We start from the raw sequence: 25,995 nt of genomic DNA on the forward strand, positions 1-25,995 counted from the left end.
TGAATTTCTACATTTCTAATCCTCTGCAACATTCAGATTAATGAATGACCCTATCACTCATTAAAAATGCATGAGAAAAAATAGCCAATATCTCCAATGTAATAATTTTAAAATACTGAATTGTCTAAAATCTTTAATGTGCATGGAGTAAAATTTTACTGATATAATGTTGCTTTGATTCTATTTCCTTTATCGAAAAGGTTTAAGATCAAGTCCTATGTATATTTTCTTTTTTTCTCTCTTTTTTTAATAGTTTTTATTTACCAGATATATGCATAGGTAATTTTACAACATTGACAATTGCCAAACCTTTTGTTCTAATTTTTCCCCTCTTTCCCCCCACTACCATGGCAGATTTACCAATACATGTTAAATATGTTAAAATATAAATTAAATACAATATACGTATACATGTCCAACAGGTGTTTTGCCGTACAAAAAAGAATAGGACTTTGAAACAGTGTACAATTAGCCTGTGAAGGAAATCCAAAATGCAAGCAGATAAAATTAGAGGGATTGGGAATTCTATGTAATGGTCCATAGTCATCTCCTAGAGTTCTTTTGCTGGGTGTAGCTGGTTCTGCTCATTACTGCTCTATTGGAACTGATTTGGTTCATCTCATTGTTGAAAATGGCCACATCCATAAGAATTGATCATCATATAGTATTGTTGTTGAAGTATACAACGATCTCCTGGTCCTGCTCATTTCACTCAACATCAGTTCATGTAAGTCTCTCCAGGCCTTTCTGAAATCATTCTGTGGGTCATTTCTTACAGAACAATAATATTCATATACAACAATTTATTCAGCCAATCTATGTATATTTTCTTGCTTATAAAAGTTAAGTTTGATGTGACCCAAGAAAGCATTTCCTAATTTAATTTGGACAGGTGCAAAGAGGAATGGAACAAGCATTTATTAAATGCCTATTATGTGAAAAACACTGTGCTAAAGCCTTTTTTTTCAAATACAAAGAGATTGCAGAGATAGAGTAGGTTTTATTCCAGACTACATTTATTTACAATAAAGTAAATATTGCAAAAAAATGAGCCATACAATTTTTTTTGGTTTTCCAGTGCGTATAAAAGTTATCATTATGCTAACTGTTGTCTATTAAGCAATATCATTTCTTTAAAATGTACATAGCTTAATAAAAATACTTTAAGCATCTAAGCTGAAACCAGGTTTAGATTTAGAGCATTCAGGATTTTAGAATCTCTTATTAGAAACCAGGAGGATCCTCACTCAAATGTGTGGACCATGTTAGGACAGTTGTCCCACTTCTTTGTCATTTCCTTAGATATTGATTTTTCCCAAAAATTCTTAACTACCAATGTAGATTTCTGGTTTTTACTCCCTTGGAAAATGATTTGGACATACTTCATTTCCTTTAAAGGAGGCAGTTAAGTGGTACAATGGATAGAAGATGATCTGAGTTTGAATTCACAGTTACTGTATGATCCTGAGAAAATCACCTTAAAAAAATCTTTATTTGCCTCAGTTTCCTCAACTGTAAAATAATCGATATAAAAAAGATCCATCTCCTAGGACTCTTGTCAAGATAAAATAAGATAGTATTTCTAAAATTCTTCACACAGTTCCTAGAACATAGTACGCACTATATAAATGTTTCTGCCCAGTTGTTCAGTTGTATCACTCTTTGTGATCCCTTTTGATGTTTTCTTGGCAAAGACACTGCAGTAGTTTGCCATTTCCTTCCCCACCTCATTTTACAAGTAAGGAAACAGAAGCAAACAGGGTTAAGTGACTTCCCCAGGGTCATACAGCTAGGAAGTATCTAAGGTCAAATTTCTTTTTTAAAAATATTTTTAAATGATAACCTTTTATTTTCAAAATACATACAAAGTTAATTTTTAATATTCACCGTTGCAAAACGTTGTGTTCCAAATTTTTCTTCCTCTCTTCCCCCAGACCCATCCTTTAGATAGCAAGTAATCCAATATATGTTAAAAATGTGTAATTCTATATATATATTTCCACATTTATCATGCTGCACAAGAAAAAAAAATCAGCTCAAGAAGAAAAAAATTAGAAAGAAAAAAAGCAAGCAAACAACAACAAAAAAGTGAAAATACTATATTGTGATCCACATTTAGTCCCCACATCCCTCTCTCTCTGGGTGCGATGGCTCTCTCCATCACAAGCCTATTGGAATTGGTCTGAATCACCTCATTGTTGAAAACTGCCATGTTCATCAGAGTTGACATTACACAATCTTGTTGTTGTTGTGTATAATGTTCTCTTGGTTCTACTCACTTCACTTAGCATCATATAAGTCTCTTCAGAACTCTCTGAAATCATTCTGCTGATCATTCTAATAGAACAATAATATTCCATAATATTCATATACTACAATTTATTCAGCCATTCTCCAATTGATGGGCAGTTTCTTGCCACTACAAAAAGGACTGCCACAAACATTTTTGCACATGTGGGTCCTTTTCCCACTTTTTATGATCTCTTTGGGATATAGGCCCCATAGAGACACTGCTGGATCAAAGGGTACACACAGTTTTATAGCTCTTTGGGCACAGTTCCAAATTGCTCTCCAGAATGGTTAGATCACTTCACAACTCCACCAACAATGTATTAGTTTCCCAGTTTTCCCACATCTTCTCCAACATTCATCATTATCTTTTCCTATCATCTTAGCCAATCTGAGAGATGTGCAGTGATATCTCAGAGATGTCTTAATTTCTTTAATCAATAGTGATTAGAGAATTTTTTCATATGACTAGAAACGGCCTTTTTTTTTGTCTGAAAATTTTCTGTTCATATTCTTTGACCATTTATCAATTGGAGAATGGCTTGAGACCAAATTTCAACTCAGGAGTCTTCCTGATTCCAGGCCCAGCACTCTATGCACTATGGCGCCATCTACCTGCCTAGGTAAATATTACCTGTTATTATCTCTAATTGTAATATTTGCCTCCGTCATGATTATTGTCCTATTGAGTCAGTTCTCTAGTAGAGGATAGGTCTAAATTGGATCTTTTCTCTTGAAGTTCTCCAGATGCCCCATTGTTCAGGAATGGACTGGACAAGGTGACTCCTGCAGACCCTTTGAACTCTTAGATCCTATGATTCTGTCACCCCCTAAGTAAAGAAAGTTTTAGAGAAGTTATGGTCATTGTAATTCAGATCCACTGAAATGGTTAAGGAAGGAAAACAGATTATAGAGAGATGTTATGCAATGGGAAGATGGCAGTTATAAACCAGACAAGGAAAAAAAACGCTTTTTAAAGATTCAGTGAAATGCAATTTGAAGCCCTGTGACACAGCTTGTCAATAGTTGGAAAGTGACACCTCAAGCTTGATGCAGCTGCTCAGTGACAATTGGTGATGGAGTGGCTCAGTGGGAACAAAAAGGTTGTGCTGTTCACAGGACAAAGAGATCAGTCTGTGAAGAGTGTTAGACTGAGAATACATCAGCTGCTGTCTTTTAACAAAGAATTGATCCGGTTTAACTTGGGTGGGATATCAACAATGTTCAGTTCCGTTATTTCCTTTTTGACATATATATCTAAAACTCACTGGGAAATGTACTATTAGCAGTCATGTACTGCTGGGTATCCTAAAAAAGAAAAAGTCCTTTAAGGTCAACACAAGTTGGTTTCTTTTCAGAAAAGAGTCAAGCTGTTACATATTCTCTCCTCCCTTCTCCCCCACTCAATTTGCTTTTCTATTTGCATTTTAACTTGATGACGTTTTTTAGTACTAAAATCCTATAGGCTTTCTGCATTTTAAATTCACCTGGGCTTTGGTTTCAGAACATGACTAAAACTTAGTTTGGAATTAGCTCTGTTCATCTATTATTCTCCCTCACCATCTATTTCCTCAGCCAATGTTGTTTTGGGTTTCCAACAGTGGCTGCCAAATACAACTTCAAAGAGAGTTTAAGGTGTACATCCTGCATGAATATTACTTAGAGGGCAAATTTTCTCCTACTTAGGTTTAGAAGAGGAGAAGGTTTGGGGTCATCTGCCAGTTATAGTTTCATCCAGCAAACTCAACCCTTTCAGGCCATTCTCACTCAAGCCTTTTCTATTTGATAAGTAGGTCTTTTTAGTTAGCAATTGATGATTTTTTTTTCATTTGAGAACACTTAGGATGTGTAGGGAGATGAAAATGGTGAAGTGGAAAAAGTAAGGTACGGAATTCCTTGATTAAAAGCCTATTCTTTATTCATTGGAAATGGGGAGATATTGAAAAGGGATGAACCATGGTTGAATTACTCTATGTTGAATATGCACCTAGTGAGAAAGTCAGTAGAAATGGAAGACGTTAAAAGGGGGAGTTTTAGTAGTCTCTTTTGAATTAAATATGGCATGGATGAGGGATTTGGTGGTGGGATTGAATGAAAAAAATATTTGTCACTTGGTCCTTCCCCCATGACCAGTCTCTTCCTGTACTGTAAGAGCAGAAAGAGGACTATGATGTGTCAGTGAACTAGAAAGCTTTTAACTTTCTCTCTTCTTTCTTTCTCTTTCTTTTACTCAGAACAACTCATTGTGTTTTTAAGGTTTACCAGAAAATTAAGCACTATAGGCAAAGGTTTAATATATTAATATTTCATCATCTGCTATTTCATTCTATGACAATATCAGGTGAGCTGGAGAGGAGAAGCCAATTGCCTCATTTCCCACCCTTCACCTTTCACAATTAATGTCAGATCAAGATGTGTCAGATGTTAGGCAGGACTGTGGAACTGTCATGGGTATGGGGAATTTTTTTTAGTATTAGGAGGTTTAGGTATAAGAAATATATGTTTTCTCTCTCAGATACTGAGTTTTGGGTCAGGATAAGAAATTTCCTTCAAATAATAGGAGATGCTGTTCTGGACTAAAAGAGGAAAGGCAAGGGCAGAGATGTTGCTTTGGGCATTATCTGTGGCTTACCTCAGGGACCACTTCCCATATAAGGTTTTTCCTAGATTCCTCAATTGTTAGTTCTCTCTCATGTTCAATTACTTTTAAAAAAAACTTTTGTATATTTTCATATTTACTTTATCTTAGTATATATTATTTTCCTCCAGTAGAAGATAAACTTCTGAAGGGCAGAGACTCTTCATTTTTTGCGTTGTAATCTCAGGGTTCAGTAGGATCTCTGGCACAATATATACCTAAATACCTATTATATTTGAATTGGTATCATATAGTCTCTCCAAGGGAAAAAGAGAATCAATCAATAAAAAAATTATATAAGCATCTACTATGTGCCTACTATGTATTTAGTATTATCAATGCAAAGACAGTAGCAAAAGCAGTCTCTGCCCCAAGGAGCTTTAGATAATAGATAGATGGATGGATGGATGGATGGATGGAGAGAGAGAGAGAGAGAGAGAGAGAGAGAGAGAGAGAGAGAGAAAGAGAGAGAGAGACAAACAGACAAACAGACAAAGGGATAATATGTATACATACACATATTTATTATTGTTATTTAGTCATTTCAGTCATTTGCAACTCTCATGACTCCATTTGGGGTTTTCTAGGCAAAGGTATTGGAATGCTTTGTCAATTCCTTCTCCAGTTTATTTTTATATATAAGGAATAGAGGCAGATGGGATTAAGTGGCTTGCCTAGGGTCCACACAGTTACAGTTAAGTATATGAAACTAGATTTGAACTAGTGTCTTCCTGATTCTAGGCCCAGCACACTATTCATCATCTAGATGCCCAAATATATGTATATACAAAACACATAGAAAATGCTTACCAGGTGCTTTTAAGAGAGTCACTAGGAGCTGTGAGCATCCCATGTGGAAAGTCCTACTTGAGCTGAGCCTTGAAGAAAATTAGGAATTCTAAAAGATGGAAATAAAGTGTAAGCACATTCCAGGACATCTAGTAGAAAGGCATAGAATCAAGAGATGGAGTCTAAGTAGCAGAAGAAGCCGAATGTTAATCACAGATAGTCTCTACAAAGCAATTCACATTGTTGCCTCCATTGGGAAACATGCCAGTAATTGGACAATGACTGGGGGTGGGGTAGGGAGGGGAATAAAGGGAAAGTCTTTCTCTAGGGAAAAAGAATGGCATATATCTAGATATACATTAGAAGCCTTGAATATATATATATATATAGATATAGATATAGATATATGTATATACATACATATATATACACATAGAAAGGTATCTATATCTATATATACACACATATACATTACATTTATAATGTAAAAATGTGTGTATATGCACAAAATTTATAGAATTGGAAATATACAGTATATTAATTTTATATATATCTAACTGCACACACACACGCACACACTCACATACCCCCAAACACACATACACTTACATTATAGTATATATGATTTCGTTGACATAGGGAATTCCCAAATGAGTAAACTTCCTCTACCTATGCAAGACAAAACTTTCTCTGCAGATTAGAGAAATAAGACAGTTGCCAATGGTTCAGCTTCTTAAAATGTGGTTCATGACACATTTTAAGGGTCACATAACTAAATATGGGGGTCACAAAATTATGATTTATTATCAGTAAATGTTTGATTTGTACATCTACTTTATATACTCATATACCCAAGGTCACATAAAATTTTCTTGAATGAAAAGAGGTCACTAGTGAAAAAAAGTTTAAGAAGTCCTGGCCTAGAGCACTGACAGGTTAAGTGACTTGCCTAGGACATACAACCAGCATCTATCAGAGGCAGAATTGGAATTCAGGTCTACTGTTTCCAGTGTCATCTCTCTACTAGACCATGTGTGCTACCTTTCGTATTACACATTCATATTCCCTTTCCCATATATAGACCAAACATGTCATATATACTTAGTTTTATTTTATTTCAGTGTATCTTCCTCATGAAAATCAACCAAAATTTGAGGCTTAATATAGTATATAGCAAGGATTTATGGAGCCAACAAATACTAAATAAGTTCATTGTAATTTAAAATCATGAAAGAGTCCCTATAGAGTTTCATAATAAGCAGTAAACATACAAGACTATTCTCAGTGTTAATTAATATTGTTGGAATAAGCAACACAAAATTATCGAGGTTTTCCAAATAAAACCCTTACTTTATAATTTTTAGCAATCTATATTGTCCTGAATCTTTTTAAAAATATATTTAGAAAACTTCATATGACATAAACAGCAACAACATGGATTTTGCTGAAGTATAGAAATATGGCCTTGCCTTTAAGACCTAATATATCATGCAATGTATTAGTCAAAGACAACAAAACTGTTAAGCTCTAGACTGTGTTCTGCCACTTGCCTATTTAGAAGAAATCAAATCTTCATTCTAACTGGGTCATTCATTAATCTAGATCATTTCTTACTGTGGTGCGTTTCTCTAACCTCCTCTAATATACCATCTGCCTTTCTTCCCCTGCTATCCCAAATCTTTCTCTTTATAAAACTGTTTTCTTTAGAAATTAAATTATGGAAGAAAAAAAATCAATGTAATTAGCATGTGAATATAACTAGATATTTATCACAAATTTACATGCAACTTATAGACAATTCCTATATCTACCTACTCAGTTGAGAAATCAATTGGGGTTGAAAAATAGGTCACAATGAAATTTTTGAAGCTTTATTATTAAAAATAGAGTAAAAATTTAGGTATTACTTTTAATATTTACCTTAGTCTATTACAAACCTCACCAAATCATACACATATTTAATCAGATGTGTTACTCCTGCAAATTTACATTATTTAAATATATTTATCAAATTCTACATATTGTAGCTGAGCAACCAAGTTTTTCATTCCAAATTTAGTATTCTTTTTGTTTTACAAATTATATCATCATTTACAAATTTTGCTGAATGATGCAAGTCCAGAGTACCTATTAATTATCAAATATGTCAAGAATTCTTCTGCTTGAACTAGGAACCCGATATAGTCTAGGAATGCCTCTGATTAGACAAAAAACAACAATAACAACAACAACAACAAAAAAAAAAAACCTGATTCGAGAATTCTTCAATTCCTTTTCAGTTGTTTCTGTCCACTGCCATCTTTGGGACTGTGAAGGATAGAAAATCCTATCCAAAAATGACTACTCAGAGATCATAGAAAAGCAGAATTATTTATTAGAATCTCTAGAAGGGGACCCCATCCTGGTCTGTGAGCCAAATTCACAGCAGGAGAGAGCCACTCCCTTTAAAATGTTCATAGCTTTTATACATTTCAGACAAAGAACCTCCAAAATCCCATCCTCCATAGGTTGTGATTGGCCATACAAGTCTGCACCCCCGCCCCATTTGGTCAGTGGAATGCAGCCGACAAAGTGATTTATAGCCTCTTTGGCCATGTATATGTTCCCAATCTCTTCTTTGGACAATAGAATGCAGCCTAGACCTTCACGTGACTGGGGCCTATAGGTCTGGTTTACATTAGCTAGCAGTCTCTGATCAATATGTGCTTAATCTGTAAGTTCTTCACCATATCTTACTCCCATACAGGATCATGCTGTCAACCTATAAATATTTAACTGCTAATTATATCAGGAAGATTCAGCTTCCTGAGTTCAAATCTAGCCTCAAACACTAGTTGTATGATTCTGAGAGAGTCATCTAACCTGGTTTATCCCAAACCACTTTAGTATTTTTGTCAAGGAAAAACTCCAAATGTGGTCATAATGAGTGGGACATGACTGAAATGACTGAACAACACCATATGCCATTCATTGTGCTAAGCACTGAGGAAAAGTAAAAGGCAATCCCTGCCCTAAAGATGTTCACAATCAAATGGAAAAAAACAAGAAAATCAGCATATGCAATCAAACTATTTAAAGGATAAATAGAAATTGACTAAAAGAAGGAAGGTATTAGAATTAAGAGAGATTGGAAAATCTTCTATTAAAAGGCAAGATTCCCCTGAAGGAAGTCAGGGAAGCTAGGAGGTGAAGATAAACATGAGGAATAACCAAAGAAAATGTTTGAAGTTGAGAGATGGAGTGTCTTCATTTGAAGAATAGCCAGGATTATAGTATCACTGCATCAAAGAGTATATGAAAAAGAATAAGGCATAAGAAAACTAAAAAAGTAGGAGTTGGAAGGTTAGATGATAAAGAGTTTTTAATGCCAAACAGAGCATTTTGTATTTGAAATTGGAGGCAATAGAAAGACAATGGTGTTTACTGAGTTGCAGTGGAAATGACATTTCCTTCACTTTAACACAATTACTTTAAATGGCTAAATGGAAGATAGATTAGAGTGGGGACAGATAAGGCTGACTGAATCACAGCAGATGAGCAGATGAATAGATGAGAGCCTACACTACGGTATATCAGTGTCTAAGGAAAGGGCATATTTGGGAGATGTTGCAAAATTGTAATGAGTAAGTTTGGGCAACAGATTGGATGAGGGTGAAAAATAGTGAGGAACCCATAACTTTTATTTTACAAGCCTGAGGAACTGGAAAAATGGTGTGATTTTCTATAGTAATAGGACAGGAGCATGGGAGTGTTTAGAAGGTAAGATAATGAGTTCAATTTTAGAGATGTTGAGTTTAGATGTCCACTGGATATCCAGTTAAAACTGAAAGGAAGCTGGAGATTCATGACTAGAGGTTAACAGAGAGGTTAGAACAAAAAAGGTAGATTTGAAGAGATGTAATTAAATTTGTGGGGGTCTATGAGCTTATCAAATGAAGTAATCCAGAGTGAGAAAAGATCTAGGACATAATCTTATGGGACACCTATAGTTGGAAGGCATAATCTAGATTAAGGTCCAGCAAAGGATACTGAGAAATGGTTGATGTGGGTCTAGTGGTAGGGAATTGATGTGAGAATCCCCTCTTTGGTCAGAGGTGCAGTTCCATTTTAAAAGAATTCACAAACCCAAAATCTTAGTGGCAAAAAAAGGAAGTTTTATTTTTCACTAAGAAGCTCCCTCTTAGCAGACCAGTCTCTTAATGAGGAAATTTGCAAAGAATGTGTTAACAGAAACTTATTTTATGAGCAGATCTTGGGGGTTGGGGACAGTTTGAGCTGATTATCAGACCAACATCTCCCAAATGAATGAAATCCCTTTGAAGACTTTTTCCAGAATTTGGAGTTTCCTGAATGGGGATCTCGCGGGGAAGGGTTCAAGCCAGGAGGGGAGGTGTAAGATCTGAAAACGGAAGCAGTGGCATCTAAGGAGTATTGTGTGTCCCAATCAATCGCCCCATAATCTCCAGGCTAAAGGAGCCCTTGAAAATTCTCAGCTTGAAGCCTAGAGGAAACAAATCTCAGGAGCAGATTAAAAGTGGGGTATCATCCAGGGTGGAGATGATGACGTTTGGGAATGAAGTCTTTTGCAAAACATGCATCAGGTCCTTCTGTGGGTTGCCATAAGGGATTGGAGAGCATTTCTCTCCAGGGTTATAGCCTGATGAAGACCAAAGATCAATTTCCACCGACTTGCTTCTGGGATTAAGAGGTAGTCTGAGGGCATTTGAAACCAGCCAGAGGGAGAAAGGATGTACCTCATCTCTTGGCCAAGGGTTTTTTCCTTGTGAACTATAGGAAGGGGTATAAGAATCAAGGAGCGGGGATTAAAGGTACTATGGTCAGTGATAAACAAGCAGCCATTTTAGCAGCTGAATTTGAAAACCTGTTTCCCTTGGCCTGAAGCAAATCTCCCTTCTGGTGTCCTTTACAAATCTCCCTGGGTTCATGGACAGCTTGTAATAGCTGTAGAATTTCTCCTGTGTGTTTAATGGGAGAATTCTTTGTTGTCAACAGATCCCTCTCTCTCCATATAGCCCCGTGAGCATACAAAGTATAGATGTTCACTCTCATTCCTTTCCCCAGTTCCAAAGTCCTGGTTAGGGCAATGAGTTCAGCCTTTTGGGTAGAAGTTCCAGGAGGCAGTGGCTTAGCCTCCAGGGTGTTATTAAGAATCACCACAGAATAACCTGCCTTTCTTTCCCAATTTTCAAAAAAGCTTGACCTATTTGTTTTTTTTTTTAATAATAAATGTTTTTTTTTTTTTATTTTGACTGAAAAGAAGAATATATGAGCAAGCTACATGAAATACATGTAGAGTAGCTGGGCAGGGCAAGGCTATGAAGGGTTTAAATGCTTTGCAGAATGAACTTTAATCATAGTGATAATAGGGAACCACTAAAAAAAATTTTTTTTTGAATGAGTGCTGATCTTTAATTCAGTGGGAAACTTAGTAGTGAGTGTTATCACTGGGGGTGGTGCCCCTTTCTTTTTTTTTTTTTAATTTTTTTATTAATTTTTATAATTATAACATTTTCTTTGAATGAAGAAACATATTCATAGGTATTTTTTTTTACAACATTATCCGTTGTACTCCCTTCTGTTCCAAATTTTTCCCCTTCTTCCCTCCACCCCCTCCTCTAGATGGCAGGCATTCCCATACATATTAAATATTTTATAGTATATCCTAGGTACAATATATATGTGCAGAACCGAATTTTGTTGTTATTGTTGTTGCAAAGGAAGAATTGTATTCGGAAGCTAAAAATAATCTGGGAAGAAAAACAAAACAAAACAAAACAAAACAGTGCTCACAGTTTATACTCATTTCCCAGTGTTCCTTTTCTGGATGTAGCTGATTCTGTTCATCATTGATCAATTGGAATTGGATTAGCTCTTCTCTAAGTTGAAGATATCCACTTCCATCAGAATATATCCTCATACAGTAACATTGTTGAAGTGTACAGCGATCTTCTGGTTCTGCTCGTTTCACTTAACATCAGTTGATGTAAGTCTCTCCAAGCCTCTCTGTATTCCTCCAGTTGGTCATTTCTTACAGAACAATAATATTCCATAACATTCATATACCATAATTTACCCAACCATTCTCCAATTGATGGACATCCATTCATTTTCCAGTTTCTAGCCACTATGAAAAGGGCTGCCACAAACATTTTGGCACATACAGGTCCCTTTCCCTTCTTTAGTATTTCCTTGGGATATAAGCCCAGTAGTAGTATGGCTGGGTCAAAGGGTATGCACATTTTGATAACTTTTTGGGCATAATTCCAGATTGCTCTCCAGAATGGTTGGATTCTTTCACAACTCCACCAACAATGCATCAGTGTCCCAGTTTTCCCACATCCCCTCCAACATTCATCATTTGTTCCTGTCATCTTAGCCAATCTGACAGATGTGTAATGATATCTCAGAATTGTCTTTATTTGCATTTCTCTGATCAATAGTGATTTGGAACACTCTTTCATATGAGTGGAAATAGTTTTAATTTCATCATCTGAAAATTGTCTGTTCATATCCTTTGACCATTTATCAATTGGAGAATGGTTTGATTTCTTATAAATTAAAGTCAATTCTCTGTATATTTTGGAGATGAGGCCTTTATCAGAACCTTTAACTGTAAAAATGTTTTCCCAATTTGTTACTTCCCTTCTAATCTTGTTTGCATTAGTTTTGTTTGTGCAGAAACTTTTTAATTTGGTGTAATCAAAATTTTCTATTTTGTGATCAATAATGGTCTCTAGTTCTCCCTTGGACACAAACTCCTTCCTCCTCCACAAGTCTGAGAGGTAAACCATCCCATGTTCCTCCAATTTATTTATGATTTCGTTCTTTATGCCTAAATCTTGGACCCATTTTGATCTAATCTTAGTGTGTGGTGTTAAATGTGGGTCCATGCCTAGTTTCTGCCATACTAATTTCCAGTTTTCCCAGTAGTTTTTGTCAAATAATGAATTCTTATCCCAAAAGTTGGGATCTTTGGGTTTATCAAACACTAGATTACTATTTTTATTCACTTTCTTGCCCTATGAACCTAACCTATGCCACTGATCAACTAGTCTATTTCTTAGCCAATACCAAATGGTTTTGGTGACTGTTGCTTTATAATATAGTTCTAGATCAGGTACAGCTAGACCACCTTCATTTAATTTTTTTTTCATTACTTCCCTTGAAATTCTCGACCTTTTGTTGTTCCATATGAATTCTGTTGTTATTTTTTCTAGGTCATTAAAATAGTTTCTTGGGAGTCTGATTGGTATAGCACTAAATAAATAGATTAGTTTAGGGAGTATTGTCATCTTAATTGTATTCGCTCGTCCTATCCAAGAGCACTGAATGTCTTTCCAATTATTTAAATCTGACTTTGTTTTTGTGGCAAATGTTTTGTAGTTTTGCTCATATAATTCCTGACTTTCCTTTGGTAGATATACTCCCAAATATTTTATACTATCGACAGTTATTTTGAATAGAATTTCTCTTTGTATCTCTTGCTGTTGGATTGTGTTGGTAATGTATAAAAATGCTGAGGATTTATGTGGATTTATTTTGTATCCTGCAACTTTGCTAAAATTCTGAATTATTTCTAATAGCTTTTTAGCAGAGTCTTTGGGGTTCTCTAAGTATACCATCATGTCATCTGCAAAGAGTGATAGTTTGATTTCCTCATTTCCTACTCTAATTCCTTGAATCTCTTTCTCGGCTCTTATTGCCGAGGCTAGCATTTCTAATATAATATTGAATAGTAATGGTGATAGTGGGCAACCTTGTTTCACTCCAGATCTTACAGGGAAAGGTTCTAGTTTATCGCCATTACATATGATGTTTACTGACGGTTTTAAATATATGCTCGTTATTATTTTAAGGAATAGTCCATTTATTCCTATACTCTCAAGCGTTTTTATAGGAATGGATGTTGGATTTTATCAAATGCTTTTTCTGCATCTATTGAGATGATCATATGGTTTTTATTAATTTGATTATTAATATGGAAGCTTGACCTATTTGTAAGCCACTCCCCATTTGGGTTCTCAAGGGGAATTTCCCTTAAGTCACACCTGCTTGAGTAGACAGAATCTGGAGCTTCACAATTATGGATAATTTCTCCCAGCTGGGAGTTGTCAGGGAGCAGGGTGGCAAGGTGTGGTACATCCAGAGAATTAGTTGGGGGTATCTAGCAGGAGCGCCTGATATCTAGTAAGTCTCCCATTTGAAAGTTACTGATGATGCCCTTTGGCTTCTAAATGCTCCAGACCCAGGGGGAATTAAAACCTCTAATGGCTGTCCCAAGGTTAAAATATACTGTATCTCAAGATCTCTTAACTCTCTAACTAAAAGTTTGTGCATAAAAAATTTCTCTGCAGGTCTAAGAAGAGAAAATTGGGTCCCCAATTTCATCAATAAATTACACCTCAATAAGGGAGCAGGATAGGAGGGAATAATAAACAAGCACTTAAATGACAAGTCAACAAAGCTATGAGATAGAGGAAAGGTCTTGAGACAGCCCTCAAGTTCCCCTGCAATCCCCACTCTATGTGGGGAGGGGTAAAAGAGACCAGAGTTACAGAGCAAGAGTGAAGGAGAAGTCCCTCCCATAGCAAAAAGAAATTCAATTGTCCTACTGGCCACATCCCAGGATAGCCAGGGTTCCATTGTTGATGTGTTGTTGGAACTGGAGCTAGGGGGAGCATTACCAAGCCCCAAACCCCTGTCAGAGGGCAGGGCATTGGGGAGACAGCTCGTCCCCTGTAGGCAGTTTCTCCTCCAGTGCTCCTCCTATTTGAACTCAGGGCAAAGGGAGTTTAAAGCATGGAACTCTGTGGTTCCTGGAAATAGCAGCTAAGAGTTGGTACTTTCCTCCAAATCTCACTTTAATTCCATGGCGCTCTCTTCAGCTGCCTTGTGATCCCTATCATTAAAGACTCCGACAGTTGTTTTTAAGGGAGAAATCTAAGGGACCAAATCTGGCTTCTGCAGCTTCCTCTCTATATCTGGGGCAGGTTGTTTAACATCAACATCTCCCCAGGACAGATCAAGGAGGGTGTTGGCCTTGGACCCCTCAAAAAGCTGGGTGAAGGAGTAATGGCCAGGGTTTTCTGCAGTGTGGGAGAGATTTGACATTGAAAGAGATACCTCTGCTCTGAGTGTTACTTCCAAAGGAAGTGCTTTGAGGAGGCAGTAGTTAAAATCAGTATCCTGAGAAGAAAAAAAGGGTCCTACTCTATGTATTTGGGGCTGGAAAGTCTCAGGATCTAGTTCAGATGAGAGAGAGTTAAAAAGATATTGCCAGACATAAGGTCCTGTTCTGAAAGAGATTCAGAAGTCTCCTGATAAGGGAGGGGCTTTCTTGTCCTTAGAGGGGCTGGAAGGAAGGAGTTTGATTTCCTTCCAGCAAATTTAAGTAGCATACTACAATGCTGTTTTAATTTAAGCTTTCCAGTTTTGAGATCTTCCAAGCTGAATTTATTTCTGGCTAAGGAAGGATCCTTAGAAACAGAGGTGTTTTGTCCCATTTTGCCACAAGCTTTAGTTGCCCCAATTCTATAACTCCTTGTTTCGCCTCTAAATGTCTCAAGAGATGGAGAGATGACAAAATGCTCCCTGAGTTAGAGGGCCTTTTTCTCAGAGAATGCAAGTATCCTGGATACCATGCAGGTATCCCTGAGAGAATTCTGTTGGGCCTGAAGCCCCCAAAATCCAAATTCCCAGGAAAATTTTCCAGGGAATTTGGATTTTCCTGGCTATAGAATAAAACAAGAAAAGACTTTACCTTGTCCAGATTTTCAGGCATTCCCGGTCAGGGAACCAAAATGATACAAGTTTAGTGGTAGAGAATTGATGTGAGAATCCCCTCTGGTCTCTGCGCAGTGCAACATGAAAGAATAGTGGAAAAAGATGAAGTTTTATTTTTCACTAAGAAGCTCTCTCTTAGCAGACAAATCTCTTAATGAGGAGATTTGCAAAGAATGTGTTAACAGACACCTATTTTGTGAGCAGATCATGGAGGTTAGGGGCAGTTTGAGCTGATTATCAGACCAACATCTCCCAATTGAATGAAATTACTTTGAATACTTTTTTCAAGAATTTGGAATTTCCTGAATAGGAATTGGCTACCCCAAAAAATCAGTAGGAGGTGATTTTCCTTAGAAAAGGCCTGTCTGGAAAGTATGCTCCCTTCCAGACTCTCTGGAGTCTGAGACCCTGAATTTCCCTTCTTTTATAGATCAAAAGGGATACAGTTTCAGAGTGATTATTTTACAGATTAAAGGGGACACAGTTTCAGAGTTCACTCCCTTTAGGATGGTAAAATAGGTTGGGAGACAAACAGAAGAGAATGATATTCCAAAAACCTAGAGAGAGAGATTATCAGGGAGAAGAAATTGATCAATAGTGTCAGAGGTTTCAAAGAGTTTGAAAAGATATAAAATAAAGATTGAGAAAAAGCCATTGAGTTCTTCAAGTTAGAGATCAGTGTTATCTTTGGAAAAAGCAGTTAGGTAGAATGATGAGTTCAGAAAAGAATGAGAGGAGATAAAGTGGACATATATTAGTGTAGATAGCCTTTTCAATAGGCTTTAGCCATAAAGGGCAGAAGAACTGAAAGAATGATAGGAAGGATAGAAGGATCAAATGAGAGTCTTTCAGGATGGTGAGTTATCAGCAAATTTGTAGGCAAAAGACAAGGAGCCAGAAAATAGGGAGAGAAAAAATAGGTTATAGATTGAAGATGACAGTTGGAGAAAGTTTGGTAGAGGTTATTTGATCCATGTGCTTCCTTAAGTACATGTTTACCTGGATGGATCACATATAATCTTTCCTCCATGAGTCCTTATATATGTCCCAACAACTTCTATCTAAGTTTTCAAATCTTGTTGTTGTTGTTGATTTTTTTCTCTATGTTGTCTCGGTCTTCCATTTTAAAATCCTCTAAACAATGTATAACAAGATTCTTATAACAGTGCTTTTTATGGTAGCAAAGATCTGGAAACAAAGTAGGTGGCCATTGATTGAGGAGTATCTGGAAAATAATTGCATATAATTTAAAGCAGATGTTATTGTGCAGTAGGAAAGGACAAATATGAGAATTTCAGGGAAACATGGGAAAATTTGTATGAACTGACAAAAAATAAAATAAGAACCAAAAGAATCATGTGTATAATGAAATCAGTGGGAATTAAAAGATCACTGAAAAGCAATTTTGAATAATTAGAAATCAATGAATGTCCTAAAATATAATGAAATGTCTTCATCTTCATAGTAGAGGTGGTCATTGTCTCAAATGTTTTTGCTTTATTCTTTTTGATAAAAGTCTGGAGAATATTTTTCCCTCCCAGAAATGACTGTGATATAAAGGCATGTAAAGAAGCATTGTATATAATCTATAATTATATCTTTACATATATGAGTATATATAGAAATACATATGTATAGATATATAAAAATACATCTATGTAAATGTTTTAAATCTTCTATAAAACATTATAAAAAGACAGAGAAGAATGTTACTGAATGAAAAGACATGGAAGGATTATCTGATCTATGTTGGGAAAAGAGGTATACATATTAAGGAATTGTATCCATAGAGCTAGCAACTTATCAAAGTATCATAAATTTCTTCTATTAAAAGGAAAAGTTGCCTTATAGAAAGTGAAAATCTGAGGATTTTTTTGTTGTGATTTCTTAGTTGATCAGTGAATAAATATGTTTATGGCATCTGAGTCAATTATCTCAGTAGTTATTTCTATAAAAAGAAAATGCAATTTCTTTGGGAATTATTTAACTCTTCTGGACTGAAAAGGTCCTATTATCTTCACAGAAAACAAGAATTCCAACTGTCCTCATACTGAATGGGAAATCTATGCCAAGAGGGAATAAAGAAACAGAAATACTTTGTAAGAATTTGGTGAGGCGTATTGAGGATGGGAATAATAAAAGGACAGTGTCTTAGGTACAGCATTTAATATGTGGAAATGATGCAACTGATTATCAAGATCTGTTTGAACCTTGAACTAGTCTTTAATCTTAGCTATACATCAAGTTCCTCCACTCATCTGTGTTTTACTTCCTAGTTCAGCCTGGGGCACTTGCATTCTGGCATTGTCATTCTCTAGGATCAAGTCAATATGAGTTTGCAAAGAGGCAGGGAAATAGATAATGTTCTATTTCTTTCTTTTTTCTGAACTTTTATACTTTTTATTATCGGCAATATGATGTTGGCACTTTGCTACATATATTTTTAATGTTCCATGGGTATTGTTTGCTTAACTAGGTTGTAAGCTCTTTGAAAGTAAGGACTACATTTTATATGTAACCTGTGACCCAGAACTGAAGGTCTGGATTTATAAGAAATATACTTGATTGGAGAAGGAGGAGTGCTATTTACATAATTTTTATTTCTCTGACTTGTTGGCTGTTAAGTTCAATCTAGCTGCCTAGAGCCCTTAGGATCAGCCAGAGTCAGAATAAGTAAAAGTCCTTGGTCTTTAGGGGGAGAAGCAGGCAAACTGCCAGGGAATTTTGCCAAAGATCTTTCCTCTGTTCTGGAGTCCAGAATCTCCATCTTTCTCCACCTACTCCAGTGAGTCTCTGGCCTCCATCACCTCACCCTCTAATCCTTACCTAGGCTTATCTTAATACCAAACATTGAGCCAGCACCAAACAGGGAAAAGAGCCATTTATCCAAAACGTATGTTAATTGAGTCATTATCTCACATCGAATAGGTAATTAGCCTTAAGTGCTCTGTTGTCTGATTCAAGCACACCTTTTCATAGTTTCAGCCCTTTATAGTTGGCTACACCCAGGATTTTTTCTAAGAACTTCAGAATTTGGCTTCTTTTGCATTCCATCCCCTACTCTCCTTCAAATTCTGCCCAAGAGTTTACCTTAGGAATATAAATATCTGTATCTACAAAAAAAGGAAAAAAAGATACTCTGTTCTCCTATAATCACCATGAGTAAATAAGACAACAAATATAGAACTGATTTGTTTTAATGTGACAATTAAAGAGGAAAAGAGTATAATTGATTTATAAATATTCAAACCACCTCTTCTTCCTTCTCTAGGAGGCACTTAGGAGGCTGAATAAAGAATTGAGATTTCTTTATATAAAGTAAGTTCACTCCAAAATATGAGGACTAAGAACTAAGATATAGACCCATGAGAATGTAATTGCTCTGTGAACTTTGTGACCTGGCTCAAGCTAACAGATCTGGATAACAATTCTGGGAACTAGCCCTCCTGGAACTGCTTATGCTCGAAGAGACGTGGCTACTCTCTTCCTGCATAACATTGTCAAAATATGATCTAAAACAATCTGTTTCCTTGCTCCAACTCATAAACCTTTCACTTAAACATTTGATGAATTGACTTGTCTTGCATCCTAATTCACGTAACTGCTATATGTGCAGAATTCTATTGTTAAATCAATTAGCTGAATGCCTTCTTTGTTTAAAATCCTATATAAGCTAGCAAGCCCTAATTCTCTTCTGACCTCACCCACGGAGATGACGATCTGCCAGGGAAATTTCCCTATTCGAGACTCAAAGGCTGCTGAAGAGGTTCCCCAGCTGAGATTGTAAGAGAGTTGGTGCTCCCTCGAATTGGTGATGTTTTCTTTATCTTTTTTCTACTGTCATTATATTATTAATCCTTTCTTTAATATTTTGTGTTATTTGTTGTATTTGGATGTTATTGTAAGCAATCTATTCCTTGCACTGTATGATTAAATTTTACTTTTACTTTTGACTATTGTGTGAGAGCGTCATTTATAGGAGCGAATCTGAACTATATATTAAAATCACAAAACATAGGCAGAGTTCATAGAGTACTAGGCCTGGAGCTAGGAAGAAATAGTTCAAATTCTATCTCAGAAACTTAAAAGTTGTGTGATTCTGATCAAGTCACCTAGCCACTATCTATCCTCAACTATCAAATTGGGATAATAATAGCACCTACTGCCCAATGTTTGGGGGAAGAACAAATAAAATAGCATTTGTAAAGTTCTAGGCATAGTACCTTATAAAAAGTAGTCACTTAATAAATGTTTATGCTCTTGTAGTAAATTTCCTTCCCAATTATATCTATGGTCCTTCAGACTTATAGTATACCATGGATTTGATCCTTCCCCCAACATCAAGAAATACATATAGAAAAAAACTCAGGATTGTTAAAATCAGCCAATTCTAATAAAGTCCACCTCACATGAAGATGGGGCTTTGCAGCCCTTTACAATGATAGCATACCCCATAGGTGTTCCCTCTATTCCAAAAGGGAAAATTGTTCAAAGTGTCTAGAAAATCAAGAAATGTCAACTCCTGGACTTGTATAGTCAATGTTCCTCATCATTCCAGGAAAGGGCAGGGTATGGGTATCTTTTTCCATATAAAGGTTTTGCTTCTTGACTCCCATATCTACTTTGTCCTGGATCTTGATTTGGGCCAAGAATTCCACTGCTGGTTCTTGAAACACTTGAAATACAGTTCTAGAGCCTTTCTGTCACTTTATTGTTGCATCAAAATTTTCCTAGTTTTGTGTAACCATCTTTTGTAGGTGAGGCATAGAGTCTATGTGGCTTGATGACATTGCCACTGACTAAAAGCTCCTTTAGAGAATATGAGGTTCCCCATATTAGATAGGTCAGTTTTCCAAGATGGCCCTCAGAAATGTTAGTAGTTGTTGAGGTTGACTGCTCCTTTGGCTCACCCCTCATCCCATATAGTGAAGCGAGAACACATTTGATTTTATTTCTTCCTCAGTTGATCTTTCCAATTCTGAAGCACTAGAGGCTTCATTACTTTCATGGAGTTCCTTTCCAATACTATTGTCTGTTTTTCCACAAGCTTTCACATAAGAGTCATAAATTTTCATGATATTTAATTGCTGAGTCCTAGCAAAGATTTAAGTATTCTGTCAGTGATATGAATATCCACACTATCTACCTGCTCCCTGATGACCATAATTTCCTTAGGAAATGCCAAATGCACTACAACATAAATTAAATCTGGATACTCTTTCTCAGATTATAGAGTTTATATATAAGGGCCTCATGCAAAACATTACAAGGGCATTATTCAAGAATATAACAGCCTTTTTTGAACCCACTCTCCCAGGAGAGCAGGACCTTCCCTTTTTAAAATCATCATCACCACTATGTGAGATTGTATGAGTCCATGTGGAAAGGAGCCGAGAAATGTTGAGGTAGATGTAATGCTCTTTAAGACTCAGAGTAGATCCCAAGCATGTTTCTATCTCTGTTTTTCTGATGTTAAATTTGTTGTAAATCAACAATGTCTTCCTAAGTGCTCTCACAGTTGTAACAAAATAAATAAATAAAATAAAACAAAACAAAAACCAATTTGGCTTCTTTTGACTACATTGTTGCTGTTTATTCAGAAGCCTGCTTCATCCTTTTTCTTGGCCTCTTCCTTCTAGTAAAGGGATTTATCTCTGGTTTATCTTGCAGCAGGATTGGCCATGTCTCTTAGATAAAATCTAATTGAATCTGTGTGGCTCAATAATCTACATCTTAGAAGATACTCTGGGGACATATGGGGCTGTTTTTTGTCATTTTCAAACATTCTTGGTCTATCTTCATATCAAGCCATTTCAATTTCAAATAAGTGATAAAATGTCCTTGTTGCAGTCATAGGATTTCCTTATACACTAACCTCCTAGTCACGAGTTATTGTGACATTATCCACCTGTTCCATGGGTAGTATTCTTTTGATCTATACTTCTGAAGTAGATTTTCTTATCTTAAAGCAAAGTCGCAGAATGTTTTATTCCCCATCTGTTGGAGGGTACTGAAGAACTTGACAGAGTTGGGTTGACTCAGGCATTATTAATTTTCACATACAGCATCTGCAAATACTGGAATACTATGACCTTGGAGGTCTGCATTTTCAAGGAGCATATGAGGTCATCTACAAGTCCCCTGAGACTTTCCATTAATCTCCTGCATTTCTCACACTCATATCTGTTGTGTGCTTTCTAGAGCCCCCACGTTGGGATGCCAAAATATACCATCCAGACTAGCTCCCTGGAGGATCTTTGGACCAGCCCAAGTCTATCGTCTTAGTGGAGGAGTGATGAGGCGAGACTCATGTGGATAATCAAAATATGGCGTCTGTTTATTCCAAATTATCTCACCCTTATATCCCCTAATACCCTCATATAACCAAAGCAACACTGTGCATGCACAGTGTTATATATATATATACATATATATATATATATATATATATATATATATATATGTGTGTGTGTGTGTGTGTGTGTGTGTGTGTGTGTATATATATATATATATATATATATATATACACAGATATACTGAGCACATGGGACCACATAAACAACTTGCTATTGTATGTAGTTTGCCACATGGTATCACTTTGTTTCAATCTCAACACAGGTTATCACTGACTCCTGACTTCTCAGGAAAGCCGGGAGTCCTTAGGGGAGATGGGGAGCCGAACCAGACATTGTCAGCCTGTTCCCTCTGGGGTAAAGAGTTTATACCTCACCTAGAGTTTCCCCACTATCTGTGGTCCTCTACACATTTTCATACAACACCTACTTTCAGTAGAATATCTTAGCTTAGGTTCTAAAAGATCATTCTGGTAGGCAATGATACTCCCCTGAGAATGACTATAATTCATATTTTGGGTCCCCTATGACAGCCTGTTCTATAGACCTGATCTCTGTCAATATTTCACTTGGGAAGCTGATTTTTAGAGAAGATGTTGGTACTGAGCCACTAGTTGCTCCTTAAAATGTTGACACTGGGTCACTGGATACTCTAAAACAAATAACTATATCATTTCTCTCAACAATCCTTTCATCCTAACTGTGAGGGATATAAGAGACCCCTGCCCAAAAATGACTCAGAGATTTCTCGAAGTAGAAAACCGAAAGGTTTTTTATTGAATCCTCACAAGGATGTACAGTCCTACCACAAGATAAAGGGAAAGATAAAAGCTTGACGCAGGAGGGCTAAAGAATTAGTGAAGATATACAGCTTTTATAGGTTCTGTTACAAAGGATTTCATCATAACTTGGGAAGCATTAAGAAATTTGGTGCCCTCCCCGCTAATGTTACACATTGGTGCCAAAACAGATTAGAATGGAATGCTTCAGTTTCCCTGATTCTGAGGGGAACCATCCATCAGACCTTCAAACTTCAGATTACTAGGCTAACAGCATTTAAACTAGTCTAATAAACTATTTATTAGTTAATAGTTATTAGTTAATATTAATTAATAAATTAACTATTTAATAAACTATTGAATGAACTAAGTTCAACTAACATTGAACATTGATAAATATCATTATCTCAGGTTAAGTAAACATGTCTAAAGCTTTAAATAAATATTGGCTTGCACACACTGTGTTTATGCAGGTCACAGAGTCACAGAAATAATGAAAATAAAATACAGAAAAATAATTCACACATTTCTTTAAGTTCTTCACTTTACCTCTCCATTCCACACATATCCTTAGTTCATTCTTCTCTCAACAGAAAGAGCAATAAAATATATTAATCAATTCTTGTTCAGCAGTGGTAGGTTTGATTACTATTCTGTAATATTAAAAAAATTTCCTTCAAATCTCAATTCAAGAATCAATCAACATGAAAATTTTCCTGAGTGTCCCTCTATTTACTTAATGTCTTGCTCCCGAAATTTTCTTATGTTAATATATGTATTTATATATATATATATATGTATAGTATATATACTACATATGTAAATATAATAATATGTAATTATGTATGTATATATACATATTGTCTTCTTTGATTCAATATAAATTTTTTGAGAGCAAGAATTGTTTCATTTTTGTTTTGATATTCCCGGAACAGTCTCTGGCACATAGTAGGTTTAAATAAATGCTTGTTAATTGTTTGACTAAAGCACACCACTTGTCAACTTTCCTAAAAATGTTTTTCTGAAGCTCACAAAGCTATATCTTTTCTGCATACATCACCCTTCCCTTCCTTCTCCCCTATTGCCCTGCCCAGTCCATAGCAGTGCATCACTACCACAATCTATGAAAACTCCTCAAGCTCATATTCCTTGATGTTCACATCTCACAATTAAGCAGTAATGCTTCAATAACTGGGTAGCCATGGTAACTGTTCATTTTAGCAAAAAAAATATAAAATATACATTAACAGCTCAACAAAACATATCATTAGATTTCAGCACAATCAGACATTGTTTCCTTAGATCAATTTGCCTGGGTTGTTAATAGAGTTTATCTGTCTGGTTTGAAAGGGGTAAAAGGAAATGAAAAGGAACAGAAGAAATTAATGACAAATTACAGCCTTGTTCTACAGGAAAAGGAAAACAAAAATTCTTCAGTCAATTCCTGCAACAGAAAAATAGATAGCTTCAGCAAGATCTAGCAACATTCATAAATAAATGACTGAAAGTACATTTATTAAATACTAACTTAGTGCTTTGCACTATGCTGAGAACTCAGAATGCAAAAATTTAAAAAGAGATAACCCCAGCTCTCATGGAACTTATATTCTAATAGATGAAGACAAATATATAAAGGAGAAATAAGCATAGAAGTTTTGTTCTGAATAGTTAGGGATTGGGAGAAGCATATGGTACTAAGAGGGAGGCAGGAATGGGTAGCTAACTGGATGGATAGGATATTAAATTAAAGTATGGACTGATATCTAGAGAGAACTAGCAGATGAAATGGAGTTGACTAAGTGATATAGTTGGGTTCTAGAACAAGAGTTCCAAGGATTAATGAATTCACAAAGACACAGATATGAAGATCCACATCTGTGGCCTGGTGTGAAAGGTGTTAGTCCAAGTGTGAAGGATCAGTTCATTAGAGAAAAAAAGAAGGTGGGATGGCCAGGGGTAGGTGGATGTCTACATGGGATATGAAGGTGAAATACAGTCTGGGATATTCTTTAAATCTAATCCCCATGAAAATAAAGCAGATTCCCCACTTGACTCTGGATTTCAGAGTTATCCAGGTTGAAAGTGGAGGAAAGATTCAGTTTAAACCTCAAGATTCTATGGACTGGGCAGGAATCTCAAAACAAAGAAGAGTAAAGCATTTCCTTGAAACACTAAACAAAATAAAGTGTAGAAACAACCATGCTATAGAAAAATGCTTAGTCCAACAAAAGCAAATGAGAACAATTTCCTAAAAACTAATAATCAGGAGGGATAAAAGAATAAATTTCTCCCCCTTACTTCACCAACACATGCTCAGAAAAAAAGGAGATGACAGTTTTGAATTGTAAATAAAACAGCTTTCTGGGTAGCTCTTGACCTCCATAGTTGATATTGGAAGAAATTTCTGAAACCATTCAGTGGAAAAGCTCCTCCTCAGTAGCCATCACTCACTGAAGATAACCTCCAAAGCTGTTTTGTCCTTTCTTGGCTATTGCCCCCTCAATTTCTTCATCTGAAAATTGTTCATATCCTTTGACCATTTATCAATTGGAGAATGGCTTGAACTAAAATTAGCTCTTCTTTATCCAGATGAACTATGTGAAGCTCATTTGATGACTGTTCCATTTCCCTACTGTCTTATTTTTTCTTATTCTTTCTGCAACTAAAAATGACTACTTCTCTTACTGGTCTCAGAAGAAAAATTGGAACTTTCTTAGTCACATGGCAGGGGCAATTAAGTGACCTAGTGGGCAGAGGGCTGGGCCTAGAATAAGAAAAATTCATTTTCCTGAGTTCAAATCTTACCTTAGACACTTGCTTCTTTGTTAAATCACTTAGCTCTGTTTGCCTCAGTTTCCTCATTTGTAAAAAGAACCGTAGAAGGAAATGGCAAACCACTTTAATGTCGGCCAAGAAAGCCCCTAAAGGAGTCATTAAAAGTCAGTTACAATGTAAATGATTGAATACAACAAAGTCACATTGTCATTACTAGTCCTGGACACACTGACCACAGGATGCTTGTTCATCTAGGCTTAGAAAATTAAAACAATAATGATTTTAGATAGTTGAATGGATGGAGAGCTGGAGTTTGAGTCAAAAAGACTTGAATTCAACTCCTGCCACAGATAACTTAGTTGCTGGATAAACCATTTAACCTTTCCTTGCCTCATGTGTAAAATGGAAATAATAATTACATCTACTTCCAAGAATTTAATATGAGAGACTGGGGATCAAATGAGATAAATATATAAACTTTTTTGCAAACTTTAAAGTACTATATTTATAATTATGTTATTTCATATATCATAAGTTATAGCAATGGTGTAATTATTATAGCTATTAA

General features: G+C 35.9%; 1 protein-coding gene across 2 annotated transcripts in view; it reads right to left on the minus strand.

Moving 5' to 3' along the window:
* Nucleotides 1-3,007: 3,007 nt before the first annotated feature.
* The window catches only part of SRD5A1 (steroid 5 alpha-reductase 1), an 86,387-nt gene continuing 63,399 nt past the window's right edge, over nucleotides 3,008-25,995 (minus strand). Inside the window, exon 5 of one of the 2 annotated variants that reach the window (XM_074279145.1) lies at nucleotides 3,008-3,119. In XM_074279145.1, the coding sequence (XP_074135246.1) occupies nucleotides 3,113-3,119 (7 nt within the window). In that variant the 3' untranslated portion in view covers nucleotides 3,008-3,112. Of the gene's footprint in view, nucleotides 3,120-5,736; nucleotides 5,826-25,995 lie in introns of those variants that run through there. The other variant, XM_074279144.1, reaches the window with a different exon arrangement.

This window comes from Sminthopsis crassicaudata, chromosome 1 (assembly GCF_048593235.1).
Source record: "Sminthopsis crassicaudata isolate SCR6 chromosome 1, ASM4859323v1, whole genome shotgun sequence".
Lineage (NCBI taxonomy): Eukaryota > Metazoa > Chordata > Mammalia > Dasyuromorphia > Dasyuridae > Sminthopsis > Sminthopsis crassicaudata.